The sequence below is a fragment of the Mirounga angustirostris genome, unplaced genomic scaffold, assembly GCF_029215605.1.
Source record: "Mirounga angustirostris isolate CCGP_5_RB_7025 unplaced genomic scaffold, mMirAng1.0.hap1 SCAF_5, whole genome shotgun sequence".
NCBI classification, from domain to species: domain Eukaryota; kingdom Metazoa; phylum Chordata; class Mammalia; order Carnivora; family Phocidae; genus Mirounga; species Mirounga angustirostris.
The window spans coordinates 166,315,907-166,334,173 of record NW_026991713.1 but is presented as its reverse complement, the minus strand read 5'-3'; the positions used below and the strand labels follow the sequence as shown (position 1 = coordinate 166,334,173).

Genomic DNA, 18,267 nt, shown 5'->3' with positions numbered 1-18,267 from the left:
TGGAAAGTCTAAAGAACACTGAGGATTAATGCTCAGAAAGTAGATTTTCTACCATCTTCATTTGCGCATAACTGTACCAACACTGAATTTTCCCCAGGCCAAATTATGGTAAATAGGAGCAGAAATTTAGACTTTGTTTCTTTTTTCAGAGAGAAATCTCTGAATTCATCTCAAACAGAGATCGACTGACCTGCCAGCCTTGGGGTTACCCTCTTGAGAACCACAGTTTCTAGCTCACCTAGCTCAGCTTGCAATGCTGAAGGCCCTAAATTCCAGGGAAGAGTGTTCTTCCAGGGAATCTCAGGCAAGTGCTCTCTCTGATCGAGGAGGCTGTGCCACATGGTGGGCAAGCAATGAATGTTTGATGTCGAATGAAGAATGCACAAGTGGGGTGCTAGCTGCTGGCAGGGAAGGCACTGGATGCTTTGACTGGATCCATGTGGTGGCCGTGGGCTGAGTCCAGGCTGGACACAGGCCAGCACAAGCTTCAGGATATGCTTGTGGGCTCAGGTGGGATGGTGGAGATGGGCAGCCTGACAGGAACCAATCTAATTGGACAGGTCCACAAAATGAGGGAGATGCCACTGTGCCCGCAGTGTTGACTTCTGGAATCAAGAGAAGAAAATTTAGTCTCTCTAGTGGGAAGATAAAAAGAGCAAGTGCCCTGACTTTTGTAGGGTCATTATCATTGGGTAAATTACATTACATGAATGAACAGACCCAGAACAAGGCTTGGAGTATATATATATAATGGCTCTTCAGTGATGTTAGAAACCCAGAACTGACTCTCAGAGATTGGTGCCATTTCAGAAGATCTTCACGTCTACACTCACACATGAACACCAACACCGGGCTCACATCTAACTCCTCTGCTGAGGCTCTGAGTTCCTGACTGGTCGAAGCTGATCAGGGCTGGCCTCTAGCTGGTGGTGTGCCTGGGATTCGTCAAGGAACATGCCAGGAGCAGGAAACAAGGAGAGCTGGAAACAGGCAGGAACAGGAAACTTCTCACCTCCACTGCAGAAGTGTGAAGGAAGGACAGTGAGTCCAAGATGAGAAGCAATGAGAGCTCAGAACTGGAGGGCATCACTGGAACACAGGGGTGGCTTTAGAGATGCAAAGCGGAGTCCCAAGGCCCCACCCAAGGCCCAGTTCCCCCAGGAATCTGGCCCACTCTAGACAAGGGCACGTAAGATCTGGGCCAAACCAGGGAAATGAAGTTGAGGGTGGGGAAGAAAAGGGCAGGAGCATAGCAGGGGCCAAACCCAGCCTTCCTTGGATCAGGGGTGCAACTCAAAGTCATCCAGAGACCCAGCCCAAGAGAACCCAATGGGCCAGAAAGCCACCTGTCAGTACTCAGCTGCCCAACACTTGAGGCAGCAACCCTTGGACAAATGACTCTGGGAGAGAACAGGAAGCCTGGAGTGGCTGAGTGCCGGGAAGGAGCTGGGGCCAGGAAATGCTGGCTGTACGAGGCCACATGGGAGCCCCATCGGGAAGAAAAGAAGTCTGGTGAATTAGAAACAAGGCCCAATACTCAATTGGGGTATGAGGTCAGGGGAAATAGGAATAACAAATATATGGGGCTTACTATGCGCCATGTCCTCTTCTCACTCATTTTTCGAATTCCGTACCTACCCTATGAAGTAAATTGTAAAATTATCCCCAATTTGAAAATGAGGAAACAGAGTCCCATAGGGCTTAAGCAACTGGCCCAGGGTCATAAAACTATTAAGTGGCAGAGCTTGGATTTCTTAAACAGGCTCCAGTGTCCAAGTCTTTAACCGTATAATAGACCACCTCTTTGATGACACAGCACAAAGCCAGGAACACTGTTTCAATTGGCAAAAATGAGAAGGTGAGACAGATTTAATTAAGATCTTGCTAAAAAGGGAGCCAAGTGTTTGCCAGCATTTCCACGCTATACCCGATACAGTCCTACCTTCCTGTTTCACATGTGGAGAAAAGGAGGAAATGTATCTCTTTATTGAAAAATAGAATCTTTGCTCCTCTAACCAGTTTAGCAGTCTGGGTGAACTTTGAAGGCATGCTTAGGAATTTGCTCCTGATCCCTGGGAACTGGAGTGGACTATCCTGCTCACCACCCTCTCTCCCACTTCGCTCTTCTGACCCTCATCCTGGTGCTGCCCACACTCCAAGGGCCCCTCCCCAAGAGGCTCCCAGCTCTCTCCACAGAGTTATGTGGGCCAGACCCTGCCATCACCCCACCTCCACTGGCAGTGCCCTGAATCCACTCACTCTTCAACTGTCTGTGCAGAATAATCAACCCAAGGCTTTGTGTCATAAATATGTTTCCCCATTCATTCTCAGTAGCAGTGCATTTTCTGGAAATATAATGCTTTTATCCAGCATGATGAGTCATAATGGTGGAAGGGAGAAGACTGAGGAGGGAGGCCCTTGGAAACATCCAGTCCCCTAGGATGATTCTATAACCTACCTTCTAAGCTTCTAGATATATTTTTAAATCAATTTTATTGAAGTATAAGGTCAGTACAACAAACAGCATCTATTTAAGTGTACCATATGTCGAGTTTTGACAGGGTACATGCCTGCAGATCTTCCTCCCCAATCAAAATATACATTTCCATTTCCCTCCAAGATTCCTCCTGCCCCAGGCAGCCCCTTTCTCCACTCCCAGCTCTGAGGCAGCCACCATGTGTCCACTTTGAGATAAAATTGGAGACATTTTTTGTCCTGTATTGTTTGGGATCAGGCGTGCTCTGGACAGTGAAAGTCTATTTGTTGTTAAGAATATACATATGCATGTGTAATCACCAGAAATCACTCCTTCAGCCAAGCAGCAAACAAATAAATTCACCCCAAAGCAGGTTCAAATCAATGGAACTCCCATCTCTCTGTATCCTGAGTAAAACAAGGTAAAATGCATTTTTTCATTTAGCAGTGGTTTTCTGACTAAGCCTGATTCTGAAGTGATGAGAAAGACCCTTAATACGAAAGCAATTGCAAGCCATGTTTTTATTGACAATTTGATGGATTTTGCTGTGTCCCAGAGTCATTCCACAATCATTTGGCTGGTTTTTGTTTATTTGGCTATAACCTGCATATTTTAGTTTTCCCTCAAGGCTGTTAAATGTGGGTTAATAGTTGTGTGTGCCTCTTAGATCATCTCAAATAGAAAATTCTTCTTTTCTGCTAAATGAAAATTAATTGTATTTGAGCTCAGAGCTTTTTTTCCTAATGCATTAGGGTTGTGGATAATGACATTCATTTCTCCTCTTGGGCCCAGCAGCCAAACCTAGAATAATCCCATTCAATTCAAAAGGCATTTATAGAGTATTTGCTTTTTGCAAGATACTTTCTTACTCCTTATGCTATATAAAAATGAGTAGGATGCTACTGTCCTAAAACAACAGCAACAACAACAACAACCACAAAAAACCTATAGCAAGGAAAGTCACAGAATACACAAGTATGTAAGTTGAAAGAGATCACATCTGGGTGGGAGCTTTGTGTAACCTAGGGTAGGAGTAGGGTGGGGATGTATTCTACACTGGGAAGACGGCTGGCTGGTTTTGAGAGACCTCAAGTCATCTATCAGAAACCAAGAGTTAAATTTGGGGACCTATAGTAGAAGATCATGATTAAAAAAATAAGTTTATTCTTAAATCAGGGGGTATTGGAGCAAATGAAGGTTGAAGCAGGGAATGATATGATTTGAACCTGCAGGATTGGGAAGGATAGATGGAAACTGGAAAGGCCTGGAGGTGGGAAGACCAGTTACAAAGCTCCTGTAGCAGTTCATCTGGGAGATTAGGAGGAAGTATATGAGAGAGGCATATGGAAGCAGGAATTAGAAGACTTGTAGCTTTGTGGGTGGGGGAGAGAGGGGAGAAGGTGACCCAAGTTTGCAAACCTAGAGCCTGTGAAGAGATCAGGAGTATGGGTGTATAATAAGGAACTGGTTGTCAGTTGGCCATAACTGGAGAAGTGAGAGTCAACAAGTTTTAAGCAGTTATCAGCTCAGAGGAGGAAGCTTCACCCATTGGCTCTTCAGTGGAGCACGTGATGTGTGAACCCATGCTTTTCCTGCTGTTACCAAGATTGCCTAGGCAACATTGTACCAACGTGACAAATTCCACAGACAGTGGCTTGGCCATAATTTTGTGAGTGAGCATATGGAGAGAAGGTGAGGAGACAGCTTCCAACAACAGGGCAGATTAGATACTTTGAAGGGTCTTACCCCTATTGCATAACTAGATTCTAGATCAGCTACAACAAATACCATTTTAAACTCTTTCTAGATGCACAAGAAGCAGTTATATCTGTTAGCTTTTGCTGCATAACAAATCACCCTAAGAAATTTTCAGATAAACAGAATCTGGGAGGATTTACCATGACAGATAATCACCAAGGAACTTCTAAAGAATATACTTCAAGAAGAAGGAAAATAACCCCAGAAGAATGTCTTGATCCAAATCTAAATCCAAAGACATGTTTCTTACATAATAAGAATAATGTCTAATTTGGGGCAGGGTAATATAACCAAAGGCTGAACAGTGAAAAGAAGGTGATCAGATTTAGTGTCCTAATGTCCTTGAATTTTATTGAGTGAAGTAGACATTGGGATATTGGATAATCTGCTAAATTGCTAACTGTTAAATTTCAGAAGTGAACAGTAAAATAATAGAAATGAAATAGAATTTCCAAATCTGTAGAGGAGAACAATGAAATATGATAACATTCAAAAAAAAAAAAATCAAACCAAACTAAGGCAAATAAAGGAGAAAAAGGAAACAGAGAAGGCTGGACACACAGAAAGCACAAAGAAAGAAAATAGAAATAAGTCCATATATATCATTAAGTACAATAAAAACAAATGGACTAAACATTTTGGCTAAAAAACATAGATTTTCACTCTAAATTTTTTTAAATCCAGTTGTATTCTGTTTCCAAGAGACACATCTAAAACATAAGGAAAGAGAAATGTTGAAAGTAAAAGCAGGCAAATTCTAAAGAGCAGAATGCCGGGGTAACTACATTAATATTAAACCAAGTACCTTCCACACAAAATGGATTATTAAAAATGAAGTGTTTCATTTCATGACAATAAAAGATTTAACTCACCAGGATGATAGAATCTTTCTTAGCTTGGATGCATCTCTCTCATCTGTCATCTTCTCTCCTCTTTCAGTGTAACCACTTGAATTGAGACCTTTATCATGTCCCGTTGCAGCTCATCGTCCATTCAACAGCCAGTGTGGTCATCCTACAAGTCAGGTGGCTCCTCATGAAAAAGGCCCCAATTCCTGAGCATGATGTGTCCACGTAGTTCAATCTCATCTGCACTATACCCCTCCTCCCCACTTCTGCCCCATCACAGCCATTACATTCCATCATGGTGAATGATGCTCAGATCCTCCAAAACACCACATTTCCTCTGGTCTCTAGGCCTTTGGACAAGTGCTCCCTCTGTCAGATCTGATCTGTCATTCTCTCCTCACTTGGTTGGCTGACTCCATCAAGGCTTCACTCAAATGCCCCCACTTCTTGGAAGCCTTCTCTGACCTCCCTTTTCTGGATCGGGGCCTCTTCTGCTCTGACTCAAAGAACACACTTAGTATATTTCATCACATTATTTCACACTTTGTTGTCCTCGCCTCTTTACTTGCCTTCCTCCCTAAGTAAGCTGTGAGCTCCTTGAAGGCAAGTACTCATGATGTCAGCACCATATCAAGCACCTACTATGTTCCAGGCATCCTTCTAAGAGGTAGGGATAGAACCATGAACAAAAAAAGACAGACAAAACTTCTGCCTCATGCCTCTCACATTCTAGCAGATGGAGCCAGACAACAAGCTCTATAAATAAGGAGAAGATATAGTCTATAAGGAGATAATAGGTGCTTGGAAGGATATAAAGCAAGAAAAGGGATAAGGAGTATGTGGTGAACATGAAATTTTAAGATGGCAAGATGACATTTAAGCAGAAACTTGGAAGAGGTGGGGGAATATTAGGGAAAGAGCATTCAAGAGAGAACAGCCAATGTGAAGACTCTGAGCAGGAGCAAGTGTGGCCTGTTCACAGACCAACAAGGAGGCCAGTGTGGCCAGAGTGGAGTGAGCAAAGGGCACAGTGGTGGAAGTTGAGCTCAGGCAGCTATTATTAGATTGCATTGAGTCTTATGGTCCATTGTAAGAATTTGACTTTTGAGTAAAATGGGAAGCATTTGGAGGATGTTGAACAGAGGAATGGCATGACCAGACTCCAATTTAAATTAACATAATTTTAAATAATATAATAATATTTTAATATCATATATTTTAAAGGAATTCTGAATGCCATATTAAAAAAAAAAAAAAAGACCAAGGGAGGCAAGGGTGGGAGCTGGAAGACAAATTAGAAGGCCATTGTACTAATCTAGTCAAGAGGTGAAGGTGGCTTGGAACCAGGAGATAGCAGTGGAGTAAAATCTGAATGTAGTTTGCTAGAGGGTTGGGAATATGGCAGGTCAGAGGAAGAGGCAAGTAAAGGATGAAGACAAAGTGCTTGGCCTAAGCAACTGGAAGGAGGGAGTTGTCATTACCAAGATGGAACCAATGTTGGATGAGTGTGGAGGGGAAGATAGGGAACACAGGGGAGGAGGAATTCAGTTTTGATCATGTAAATCTGAACTCTTATTAGACCTCCAAGTGATATGTCCAGCAATGGGTTGGATATACAAATCTGGAATCGAGGATCAAGTTTGGTTTGGAGACAGAAATTTGGCACAACTAGCCAAGTTAGCATAGAGATGCTACTGAAAGCCCCCAGAATGGCAAGCTCTCCAGGAGAGTGGATGTAGAGAGAAGACGTGGTTTCACCTGCACCCTGCAAAGTATCTGGCCCACAATTGTTGCCCCATATAAAAACTAAGAAAAAACAATTGAAGTTGATAATTAATGGGTTCTGTTGACCTTCAAGAGAGCAATGTCAATGAAGAGTGCTGGTAGAAGCCAAACTACAAAGCACTAAGGAAAGAGAGAGTGGAAAACCAAGGACAAAACAAGGAGGTCATGAGATCTGTGGCTGGAGATTTCTGGGCATAAAGATCTGGTTATGTTTGTAGCTTGGAAGAAATGAAGGAGAAGGGGGAAATAATGACTTAAGGTATCTATGGAGTGAGGAGGAGACAGAACTGAAAGAAGTGAACAAATGTGAAGGAAGACAGATTTTGAGGGGTAGGGAAGATACCTTCTCAACAAAGTGGGAGGCAAGATTCCCTAGGGCAGTGAGGGTCCAGGACACCAAGCTAGGGATTAGGATGAAGAGCACATTTTAAAAATCTAGACCCTCCTGCGGGTGGGAAGGGTGTTGGCTGAAAGAGTCACAGGAGGCGAATGAAATGATGAGAGACTTGTGGCGAGGTCCAGGCACCGTTGGAATATGGGTCTGCTTTGGGTGCGGGCAGTCAGCACCTGGCCCTGACCCTGGGGAAGCAGGAACTAAGGGGACTTGCAGAGCCTGCTATTCTGAGTGACCATAAGGTACCAGGGTGGCAGCTCATGGTTCACAGAAATGTCTTAAAGATACGGCTTGCACTACCAATGGACATTCTGAAAAGGAAATTAAGAAAACAATACCATTTGGAGTAGAATAAAAAAAGATAAAATACTTGGGAATAAATTTAACCAAAGAAGTATACACTTCCCCTGTGGGGGAGAACGATTCATACACTGAAAACTACAAAACATTGTTGAAACAAATGAAAGACCTAAATAAAAAAATACATCCTATGTTCCTTGATCAGAAGACTCACTGCTGTTAATGGCAGTCCTCCCTGAGTTGATCTATAGATTCAATGCAGTACCTATCAAAATTCCAACTGCCTTTTTTTGCAGAAATGGAAAAGATAATCCTAAAATTCATATGAAAATGCAAGGGACCCAGAGTAGCCAGAAGGACACTGAAAAAAAACAAAGAAGACTCACACTTCCAATTCCTAAACTTACTACAAAGCTGTACTAATCAAGACATTGTAGTGCTCTCAGAAGGTTAGGCACATGGGTCGATGGAATAGAATTCAGATTCCAGAAATAAATCCCACATTTACAGTCAATTAATTTTTAACAAAGATGAAAAGACAATTCAATAGGGAAAAAGTCTTTTCAACAAACAATCTTGGAACAGCAAATGTCCACATTAGAAAAAAAGGAATTTAGACCCATACCTTACATCATATATAAAAATTAACTCAAAATGGATCAAAGATCTAAATGTAAGGGCTCAAACTATAAAATTCTTAGAAGACATATGGGTAAATCTTCATGACCTTGGATTTGGCAGTGGTTTCTTAGCTATGACATCAAAAGCATAAGTAATCAAAGAAAAAATTGATAAGTTGAATTTCATCAAAATCAAAAACTTTTGTGCTTCAAAGGATACTCTCAATAAAGTGAAAAAACAAAACAAAACAAAAAAGAAAGTGAAAGAACAACCCACAGAATGGGAGAAAATACCTCCATTCATACATGTATCTGAAAAGGTCTAGCATCCAGAATATATAAAGAACTCTTACAACTCAACAATAAAAAAGACAATTTGCCCAATTGAAAAATGGGAAAAAGATTGGAATTGACATTTCTCCAAAGATCTACAAGTGGCCAAAAGCACATAAAAAGATGTTCAACATCGTTATGAAGGAAATGCAAATCAAAACCACAATGAGATACCACTTCACAGCCAGTCAATGGCTAGAATTTTTCTAAAAAGAAAGAAAGAAGAAAGGAAAACACAATAACAAGAGTTTATGGGGATGTGGATGAATTGGAACCCTGGCTCATTGCTGGTGGGCCTGTAAACTCTGCAGCTGCTTTGCAACAGTTTGGCAACTCCTCAAAAATTTAAGCACAGATTTACCGTATGACCCAACACTTAGCAATTCTACTTCTAGATACAGAGTTAAGAGAATTGAAAACATATGTCACACAAAAACTTATACATGAATGTTCATAGCAGCATAATTCATAATAGCCAAAAAGTGGAAAAACCCAAATATCCATCACTTAGTCAGTGGATGCCCAGAATGGTCAAGAGGAAATGAGATACTCCCACACCACCTTGGAGTGAGACACCAGAGCATATGGATCATGTTGCACCAAAGACTTGAGAGGAGGTGTGGGGGGCTGGGGGGTGGAAGAGTTACAGAAGACACTGTGGGATGGAAAGAATTGTGCTGAAGTCTAGAAAAGTTGAAGCTAGAATGTTCTAGAAGAAGTCCAATAAAGGAATCACCTGGAGCAAAGCCTTGAAGGCAGGAAAGCCTGTTGCACATGCAGAGGACAGGAAGCAGAGGTCCTTAAGGAAGGAATATCAGGGATGGGGAGCTGGGGAGGTGAACCAGACAGTGGTCCAAAGACACCACAAAGACTAGCGATCCAGGACTGGCACAAGAAGGGGGATGTGCTTGGCATGAGGTCTGCGCACGCATCACCCTCCTACCTTGTGGGGGAGAAGCAGTGTGACATCTGTTGGTGTAACTTTAGCCCCACCATCCTTTCAGACCACAGCGCCCTTCCCCTGACCCCAGCCCCTTGGCCAGGCCAGCAGAACCTATGCATGTGTTTTTGGCTTGAGAAAGCACCTTCCCCCAGAATGGAAATCCTGTAGGGCCTCCCCACCCTCCCTGCCCACCCCAATGCCTGCACAGCTTGGGGCTGGTGCTTGGCTTTGCAGGTCCTAGTAGCTGCGGTCTCATCCTTTGCTCACAGACCTCAGAAAGGAGAGCCTCTAACTCTCGGTGGCATTTAGCTTCGCTCTTTAAACATCTGGGTCACAGATATGCTCAGTTAATTAATGTTCTTAGCGCTGTTCATTTGCCTGCTGGATAATAGATTGATTCATAATTTCAATAAGAAGCTGTGTATATCTTTCCCCTGAACATAAAAGCAGCTTGCTGTCATTCATCACTTTGCATTTGGTGAATTTGAGTATATTCAGAGAGACATTGTTTAGGGAGGGGCAAGGAGAGCTTTTGATTTTCTTATCATTTTGCCTCTGACAATCACTCTGATTTGGAACTAATTTGGGTTTAAAGCGCATGATAACCGCATCTCTCTCAAGGGCACTTAATAGACTCCCTGTCACTTGTTTCAGCGGGGAGCAGGTGGGCCCCCCTTTGGGGATGAAGGCAGAGGGTTTCTGAGTAGTTTTCATCAGCAATGAGAACCCCTGCAGAAAATCTTATCCCCTGGAGAAGAGGCATTGGTGGCCCAGAGCTGCCTTCTGCCTTCTGGCTTCGTTCCTGGAGAAGCCCAGGATCATGTAGGCAGAGGCCCCTTTGCTGCTCAGCTTCTGGGCCAGGGCAGCCAACCATGTGGGTCTCTAGGGTCCCAAGGGGAGAGGCCAGGACCCAGCCAGGTGACCAGATGTCTTCAGACCGCAGTTTCATCTTTAAAATGGGGAGAGTAATAGAAACTTACCTCACTGAGTTATAAAAATCACATTCTTTATTCTCTGTACAATGCTTAGAAATGATGCAGAGTGTGCCTTTAATACATGCAAGCTGGTAATTTTATTTTTTAATTTATTCGGCACTAGCTGTATATTAATAATCTTCACTCCTACCCCCGCCACCTCATAGGATGTGAGAGCAAAAATGAGACATGTACTTTCCTGTCTCATTGCCTTCACCAGCCCGCACTGGAATTATCAGTGGGAACACAGCCACGTCCTCATATTCTCAGAAACCGGTTCCCAGGCTGGTCACACAGAGAACTCTTCAAAACATGCTTATGGAGTTTAAAATGAATGGACGTAGCTGTATCTTTTAAATGATGTCGCTCACCACATTTATAATGTGCTCATCCACAAACATTTTTTGAGCACTTGGTCTGTGATTTTCTCCTAGCAAAGAAAGAAATTAATTAGACACAGTCCCTGCCCCTAAAAGAGTGTGAAAGACAGATGAATGCATTTGCTCAAAGGTTGGAATACAGAATTTTAAACAACACAGATAGGCAGGAGAGGGAGGCCACTTGAGTAGCATGGGTCCTGCTGTGGGAAGAGTTGATAGGCAGCACCATCTCCATATCAGTTAGCTCTTGCTGCATAACAACTATCCCCCCAAAACTTAGTGGCATAAAGCAATATGCATGTATTATGCATTATCCAGATCAGCTGGATGGTTCTGTGATCCAGACCAGGCTCGGCTGATTTCAGCTGGACTCGTTCATACATCTCTTGGCACCTAGCAGGTCAGCCAAGGGCTGCCTAATCTAGGATGACCTTGTCCACTTGTCTGGTGGTTGGCTGGCTGTTGGTTGGGCCATCCAGAGCTTACTGCCACGGTGCCAACAGGACTCCAAGAGCAAGAGGGTGGAGGCACGCAAGGCTAAAGGTCTAGTCCAGGAACTGGCACATCTTTGCTTCCACTATATTCTGTTGGTCAAAGCAAGTCACCAATACTCAGGGGATGGAGAAACAGACTTCACTTCTTGAAGGACATTGCTTCGAAAGTCTTATTGCCCAGGGTGTATAGAAGGAAGAGTGAAGGATGTGGCTTTAAAAAAAAAAGATTTTATTTATTTATTTGTGGGAAGGGAGAAAGCAAGCAGGAGTAGGGGGGAGTGGAGAGAGAAGGAGAATCTCAAGCAGACTCCCTGCTGAGCATGGAGCCCAACCCAGGGCTCGAGCCCACAACCCTGAGATCATGACCTGAGCCGAAACCAAGAGTCAGACGCTTGACCGACTGAGCCACCCCAGTGCCCCCACAATCCCCCAGCATTTGTTGGTGTGCATGGAGCGGAAAGCAGGTACCAGGATTGTGGTGCGCCTTTAGGACGCTTCTGCTTTTTCATCATTATAAATAACGTTGCAGCGAATATCCTATATACATTAACTTGTGTTCCCGGTTTTGATTGTTACCTTGGGATAAATTGCTAAAAGTGGATTTATTGGGTCAAAAGACAAAAAAAAAAAAAACTTTTTTTAAAGCACAAAGAATATATTTTGAAATCCCCTTTTTGAAACGTTGTCGTAATTTTCCCCCACTCTAGCCCATTTTATGCTAACCTTGACAAAATGAGAATAGGTTTGTTTTTTCTTTCAATGTGGTATCACCTTGCTGTTTTAGTTTATTTAATTAACACCTGTTAAGTTGAATGTTTTTTAATATATCTGTTTCTTTTTCAGTGACCTGCCTCTTTGGGTATTTTACACCAGGGTGGAATTAATTAATTAACCCAATTTACAAATGAGGTGGAAATGCAGACTCGGAGAGGTTAAGTGACTTACTCAGGGTTGCCCAGCCAGCTGGGAGCAGAGCCAAGCTTTAGAAATCAGACGTCCTGCTCTTTTATTTATTCCTCTGCTCCCAGCCAGCTGGGAGCAGAGCCAAGCTTTAGAAATCAGACGTCTTGCTCTTTTATTTATTCCTCTGCTCCATCATGTTGCTGGACAGAAGCCCACAGTCCAGAAACGCTGACTGAGGACATGCTTAGAAAGAAATCCGCCTGACCCTGGAGACGCTGTATCCAGGCTTAGCAAGCCAGGGACGCATGGGTGAGACCTGCAGACCTGAGTCACCTCTCCCCACCCTCTCCTCTGCTCTCTCCCCAGCTTGCCCGCTATACCAAGGAGGGCTTCCTGCACCTGGGCGCCCTGGGGACCACCACACTCCTCCCCGACACCCGCTGCCTGGTGGACAACTCCAAGAGTCGGCTGCCCCAGCTCCTCGACTGTGACAAAGTCAAGAGCAGCCTGTACAAGCGCTGGAACTTCATCCAGGTGAGTGCCCCAGGGAAAGAGCCAGCACGCCAGAGCAGGGGAGGCTGCTGCGGGCCACGGGGGGAGCTGACTTCCCCAGCAAAGAGCACCCGAGGTCTCCAGCCCTGGGCCAGCCTCATGAACCCAAAGTGCGTCCAGGGGCAATCAGCGGAGGAGTATTGCAGGTGGGACAGTCTCCCAGGTCCCTGCAGCAGCATCAGGCAGGCTGGGCTCTGATGAACCTTGGGAGGGGAGCGTGCGGTGATTTCTCTGAAATCTGCTAAGTAGCCAGTAGGATGGAGAAAGTCAGACCCCACTCGGACACCATCCCCCATCGGTGCTTGTCACCTGGTTCTGCCATTCAAACTTGGTGAAGCTGATACATTTTCTGGCTGTGGGGTTTCTGGAGGAGGCTCTGTTGATCCCTCCCCCTGTGCAAAGAATTTTGGTGGGACTGCTCCCCACGAGAGGCCATGTGCCAGGCACTACAGTGGTTAAACCTCTTTCTCCGTCTCTCTCTCTGCGTTTCTGTCTCTCTCTGTTTCTTTCTCTCATTCTCTTTTCCGTCTCTCTCTACCTTATTCTCTGTATCTCTACATCCATCTGTCTCTGTCTCTCTTTGTCTCTGTATCTCTCTCTGTCTCTTTATGTCTCTGTCTCTCTGTCTTTCTCCTCCTTTTACCCAGAATGGAGCCATCATGAATAAGGGCACAGGGCGATGCCTAGAGGTGGAGAACCGGGGCCTGGCTGGCATCGATCTCATCCTTCGCAGCTGCACGGGACAGAGGTGGACAATTAAGAACTCGATCAAGTAGCGGGGGCGGGGGGGAGCAGGGGCCCCCAGAGCCTGGCCCCCGGCCTGGGGTCTGCCCATCTTCTGGACCAGCCGCACTGGTGGAGAGACAACAGGAAGCCAGCAGGTGCTCAGCGGGCCTCCCGGGGCTTCTCCAGAGCAGCACAGGGGCCCCGGATGGAGACTTGGTGCCCCCCCTTTGGCGCTCAGCAGCCATGAAGCCTATGCTCCCTGGAAAAGCCCCGCACCCCTCCTCTGGAAACCCAGGAGCCGTGTCTTCTGCCGCCTGGATGCGGACCACGTACCACAGAGTGAACCCCCATGTCCTCTGCATCCTCTCCCCAGCCACTCTCAGGACTGGGACTGGCAGGGGCCCCTCTTTCTCATCTCCTGCAGCAGCAGCTTCTGAATGCCACCCCCAGGCCTCAACAGAGTCGGGGGTGGTGCTCAGCCGCATCCTGTCTCCCCCTTCTTGGAAGAGACCCTGAGACTCTGTGTCCCTCGACATTGCTTCTGCCCAGATGCCCATTTACAAGGCAGCCTCCACCCCCAACCTTTCCATCAGATGGACAGCCCTGGACTTTTCTGGACCCTCCCTAAGATGGCCTGGAAGGAATTAATGCTTCCGTGGTGGGGCTCTAGGCTCCGGTGTTCATGGGCCAGCTGCTCTGCTTGCGTCTGCAGAGAGCCAGAGACGGAGGGGCTGAGCGCCTAGGGAGGTCATGGCTGTGAGGGGGCCCCTGGGGCTGGAGCCAGGCCGGTGCAGCTCTGCTCCCCCACCCTGGGGATCAGGGAGCCCTGACTCACCCAGAGCTTAAGGACTGAAGCCAGCACAACAGAGGGGGCCTGGACCCTGGAGGATGCTCCGTGTTCACCTCATTTCACCCCATGCTCTGCTGGCTGACAGGGGAGAAGGCAGTCGATTCCTCTCTGAAGAGTAATAATTTTTTTCGATTGCCCTCTGGTTAGGGTGCACTTATAAATCAGAGTTAATATATGGACGCGTGTGCATGCCTATGAGTGTGCCTGTGGTGTGCGTGACCGCGTGTGTGCGCGTGCATGAGGGTGTCCGGGTGTGTGCAGAGGAGTGTGTGATAGGCAGATGTCAGCGTGTGGCCTTGGGCTTGTCGCTTCCTTGCTCACCTGGATCGGGACAAGGCTGCAGGAAGCTGGGGGGTTGGCCATGCTTCTTTGGCCAGGAGGACGTGGCCCAGACTTGCCCTATGTGGAGCCCCAGATGAAGGCTGTCCCTCTGGCCAGTTCCCTCTCTGTCCCTCATGCTATCCCCAAAGGCCAAGTCCTGCCCAGAACCAAATCCTGTAGTCGCCCAGTTTGGGGTTCACAGTGTCTCATTTGGTGGCATCTTATTGGTGATCGCCCCCCGCCCCATTCCTCCCTCGTGAAATAAATACATGTGAGCACTTCCCAAAACAGCCTTGCTTGCTTCTTGGTTCTTCCAGAACCCGGGGCTCGGGGGGAGTTCCTGGAACATGGCAGAGGGCGCCTTTGGTTTGAGGGTTTGGTCTTGTTGTGAGCAGTATCCCTCAGAGCAGAGGCTGAGAAAACCAGCCTGCACTTGGACTCAACTTCCTCCCCCAAAGAGGGACGGAATTTGACATTCGGCACTCACTCACTGACCCCCTGGTGGCCCCCAGCATACGAGGGTCAGGCTGGCGCAGGAAGCTGAAAAGAGGAGGGTTGAGGCGACCTGGCCGCGTCGCCCTGATCTGCCCGCTCCTGATGCCATGCAGCCGTGACACCTCTCAAAACCACAGTGCCTCTGCCAGAAGCATCTGCCCCTTTTTGTCATGGAAATGTGAAATCCTTAAAGATGCCAGACCTTCTGTCACGGAGGTGGGTCTGGTCAGGGGTCCCCTCAGCTAGGACAGCCCCTCTTCTCTTTGAGGAGGCCAAGAAGGTCTATCCTGTTGGATGTTACACAGACATGCATATCAATGGACGTTCCCATTTTTCTTTTGGGTTCTATGAGAACTGGAAAATGATGCCGTTTGGTAATAAGGAGCTCATCAGACTTTAATATCAGAGTCTCAGGGCCACCGTGAAGTGAAGAGAGCTAAGGTCTGCACGTTCCCAGGGGGGTCAAGGGAGACATTGAGAGACAATTGTGATACGATGCTTTGGGGAGGAATCCCGCCCTGACTGCACCATTCTCCCTCTGTGTGGGTCTTGAAGGAAAAATATAAAGAAGGCCTCATCCTGCTTTACCATTGGCTGAGGTTTTGATCCAAATCCTGGTGAGGTACTCAGTGGGATCCTTCATTCTTCAGGAAAGGGGCCCAATGGCCTCAAACCAAAGTAAGCCGCAAGACCCGCTCAGTTCTCTGATGGCGTGGGAGCCCGCGCCCTCTAGTGCTCCAGCACGCTCACTGCATCTGGGGCTCCTTCGTGCTCCAAGCTGCACCTCTGAAATACGAATAGCAGCAAGTATCCCGGAACGTGCAAGAGAGAAGTACCCTTCTTCGGTGTCCTGCGCAGCAGGACGGGATGTTTGGGTTTGCTTGTTGATGTGTGTTGGCAGGGGGCACAGTGGTGGGGCTGGTTCAGGACCATGGGCGGCTCTCTGTGTTCATAGGGGCACCTGCTGTCAGCACTCACCTGGGCTACCTCCCAGAGGCTCAGCTACCTGGAGAGACAGGCCAGAGCCCGAGGCCAGCATCCCAGGACGGCACCCTCTTCACCCCACAGGGTCCCTGTGGGCCTGAAGGTGGTGGGGGTGGCGGGCCAAGAGGCCAAGGCAGAGAAGAGGAATGAACAAAGTCAAAGGGGGAGGAGAGAAAAGAGAAGCAGGGCCCTGGGGAGCCTTGCATCCCAGTCCTCGGGAGGAATTTGGAAGCTCCAGGGCCCCGTGTCTCCGCACAGTGGCAGCTAGCTCCAAGCGCCGGGCTCCAGGGGCATCTCACACTCCTTCAGCAAACAGTGGTAGTTGGCACCATCTGTAGATGGGGAGATCACTCCCCGCCCTCACGGGGGGGACGCCTCAGAGGGGGCTGAGGTCGGACAGCCACTGCTCCACACCCCCTCTGTCCCCCCAGCCCCTCCCCTGCGCCCCCACTGCCCTATCTGGTGACTATTTCTTTTCTCTCATTTCCCCTCTCCATTTATATGGCAGAAAACCTCACCGATGGTGTTCCTGACACATGTCCAAGCCTCACCGCCGATCTCTCTGATTCTGTATGTGTACTTTCTCAAATGCCTTCTTCATGCTTATTCTGGTGGCCAGAGAAGGAGAGATAGGGAAGACTGGGAAAGCACAATCGGGCCAGAAGCCACCATCTTAACCCACTCCGAGCCCTTTTGCTTGGTTTCCTGAAGCCATTTCTCTCCATCTGATACATCTTCCTACCATTCTTGAGAAGTATCCCAGTTTCCCAAAGGGCCGAAGTCAGGCTTGGGCATAGCAGGCGGCTCTCCCAGGCTGCCCCACGGGTTGTCCCCGATTTGCATGCTGTTTCTCTCCTTCCACTTTGCTTGGGACTGCTACTCTGAGTGATGGCCCCGCCAACCCCCCCCCAACCCCCGTGACAGCCCCCCAGGGAATGGGCTTGGGAGGGACCTGGAGCTGGTGCAGGAAACCAGGAGGCCCAGGCCAGCAGGAAGCTGACAGGTGCCTGGCCGAGGGTTCCCAGTCTCTGCTCACTGTCGCCATCTCCTCTTGTTTTTGCTTGTTTTTTATTAAGTTTTTAGTTTAATTCCCCTGTAGTTAACAAATAGTGTTATATTCATGTCAGGTGTACAATGTAGTGATTTAACACTTCCATACATCACCCTGTGCTCATCATGACAAGTGCGCTCCTTAAACCCCATCACCAGTTTCCCTGTCCCCCCTCCCACCTCCCCTCCGGTAACCATCTGTTTGTTCTCTATAGTTAAGAGTCTGTTGCTTGGTTTGCCTCTCTCTCTCTCTCTTTTCCCCTTTGCTCATTTGTTTCTTAACTTCCACAATGAGTGAAATCATATGGTATTTGTCTTTCTCTGACTTATTTCGCTCAGCATTATATTCTAGTTCCATCCGTGTCATTGCAAATGACAAGATTTCATCTTTTTGATGGCTCAGTAATATTCCACCATATATATCTACCACAGCTTCCTTATCCATGCATCTGTGGATGAACACTTGGCTGCTTCCATAGTTTGGCTATTATAAATGGTGCTGCTACTAAAAGGTAACCTCCCCTCGCTCCAGATCGCCTCCAGGTCATCAGCTCCTAATCCATTGCCTTTCCTCTTGCCCAAATCATGAATCTGAATCTCTTGGCCACTCTGCTTTCTCACTTATCAGGCAAGTTCCTGAAACCTGGGCATAGCGTTCTGCGGTGAGCCCCAAACTCCAGAGGCCCATTTCAGTTCAGTTCAACAATCACCTTTGGACACTTATCCTTTGGTTTGCTTTTTAAGACTCCTTGGAAGGGGAGGGGGGAAGGAGGAAGGAGCTAAACTTCATTGAGCAAGTGTGCGATCAGTATCTTAGTCTTTACCCTTTAAAGCTTATATTGGAAAGAACACACACACAACATATAGGGTCTCCCCACCCCTGGAGCCTGGGCAGTCCTGAAATAGGGTCTACTCCTGTCAGCATAAATGCGGGTCTTGGTGTATTTACAGATTTCAGTGTTCTTGCCCCCAGGAGGCTCCAGCTGAGGAGCAAGTGCGGCTCCCAGCTTGATTTTATCGGCTGCCTGTTGCCGTGGGCTTCCAACACCACCCAGGCACAAAGAGCCAAGTTGAAGAACTA

At 47.0% G+C, this 18,267-nt stretch overlaps 1 protein-coding gene across 2 annotated transcripts in view; it reads left to right on the top strand.

Moving 5' to 3' along the window:
- The window catches only part of GALNT17 (polypeptide N-acetylgalactosaminyltransferase 17), a 446,740-nt gene extending 431,801 nt beyond the window's left edge, over positions 1 to 14,939 (top strand). For both annotated transcript variants that reach the window (XM_045875477.2, XM_054507624.1), the window contains 2 exons: positions 12,575 to 12,742; positions 13,408 to 14,939. In XM_045875477.2, coding sequence (XP_045731433.2) covers positions 12,575 to 12,742; positions 13,408 to 13,536 — 297 coding nt within the window. In that variant the 3' untranslated portion in view covers positions 13,537 to 14,939. The remainder of the gene's footprint in view (positions 1 to 12,574; positions 12,743 to 13,407) is intronic.
- Positions 14,940 to 18,267: the final 3,328 nt, after the last annotated feature.